Source organism: Trichoplax adhaerens, genomic scaffold, assembly GCF_000150275.1.
Source record: "Trichoplax adhaerens TRIADscaffold_40 genomic scaffold, whole genome shotgun sequence".
Lineage (NCBI taxonomy): Eukaryota > Metazoa > Placozoa > Uniplacotomia > Trichoplacea > Trichoplacidae > Trichoplax > Trichoplax adhaerens.
The window spans coordinates 19,684-21,073 of NW_002060980.1; the positions used below are offsets into that span (position 1 = coordinate 19,684).

Here is a 1,390-nt window from a genome sequence, read left to right on the forward strand (position 1 = left end):
TATACATGTAGCTATTATGCTTGTGGCAGAACATTCGCTTCTTTATCGCATCTGAAGTATCATATTCGGACTCACACAGGTGAAAAGCCATATAATTGTGAGAGTGAAAATTGCGGCAAAAAATTTTCATCCTCGGGACACCTATTACATCATAAATCCATACATACAGGTACTCTATTAGGATATAAAACTTGCCGATTAGTTGTAATACTAGCAATAAAAACAGTTTAATTATATTAAACAAACAAAATTAAAACTTTATCAAGCAAGTAAAATTACGTAAGCCTACGTGAATTATTCCATAGCATTAGCATATAAATACAGCTATGTAATTTATTTGAATATATGATGAGATTATAAGTTACTGATATTTTCTTGCCACAATGGTGTATGAAAGTTATCTAGAGATATTACTCTAGTTTATTATTGCTATACAGCAGCTCAATTAAGACTACACTTAGTATAGTTTCCTTGGCAAAATTAATAGCGAACTCTTGCCATATCACTAAAACCATTATAATTTTTAAACTGTCTCACAAACATATCTTTAATGGTCTATACCATATTTACATGGATATCTAGAATAATACTTGCATAGGATGCATATTTGAAATTGCAAATTTGTAAAATTCCGGGAACCTTCTTGCGAGAAGCATTTAGCACATAACGTTTACTGTAACATTATGATAGATAAGCATAAATATATTGCTGCTATGATCTTCATATCGCTAATTAATTACTGTATTACATATTATTTTGTGTTACGGTATTTATTGTTAATGCTGCGGCTATTGATATCCCCATATAAGATTCGATAAAAGTACTAAATTTGTCAATAAACTATTTACGTAGGAGAGCGACCTTTCCAATGTCAGATCCAAGGATGCGTTCAGAGCTATGTTTGGCCTGCTCATCTGAAATATCATCAATTAAGTCATATCGATGACAGACAATTTCAATGTCCTAGCAATGGCTGTGAAAAGAAGTTTTACGTTTCTCAGAGGCTTGCGGTTCATCTTCGTTCTCATACTGGCGAAAAACCTTTCCTTTGCACAGTAAATGGATGCTCTAAGTCCTTTACTACCGCCGGCAATTTGAAGAATCATATAAGAACTCACACTGGTAAAATTTTTATAATTTACGAAATATTTTCACTACAGTTGCTGTATCATTGACTACTAATTATTTCAATGACTAATTTTTTGCTTGTTATGAAATAGGTGAACGCCCATACTCTTGTGACCATGATGATTGCAATAAACGATTTACAGAGCTTTCTAGTTTGAAAAAGCATAAATTAACACATACAGGAGAGAAGCCGTATAGTTGCGACATATGCGGTAAAAGGTTTTCTCAGAGCAGCAGCCGTAACTGTCACAGACGCCGTCAT

At 33.2% G+C, this 1,390-nt stretch overlaps 1 protein-coding gene across 1 annotated transcript; it reads left to right on the forward strand.

Moving 5' to 3' along the window:
• TRIADDRAFT_14248 (uncharacterized protein) lies at nucleotides 1–1,390 on the forward strand (the record flags this gene model as incomplete). The annotated part of the gene is made up of 3 exons (XM_002118204.1): nucleotides 1–169; nucleotides 853–1,122; nucleotides 1,221–1,390. Coding segments are annotated over 3 exons (609 nt in total), but the record flags the coding sequence as incomplete, so codon positions are not given.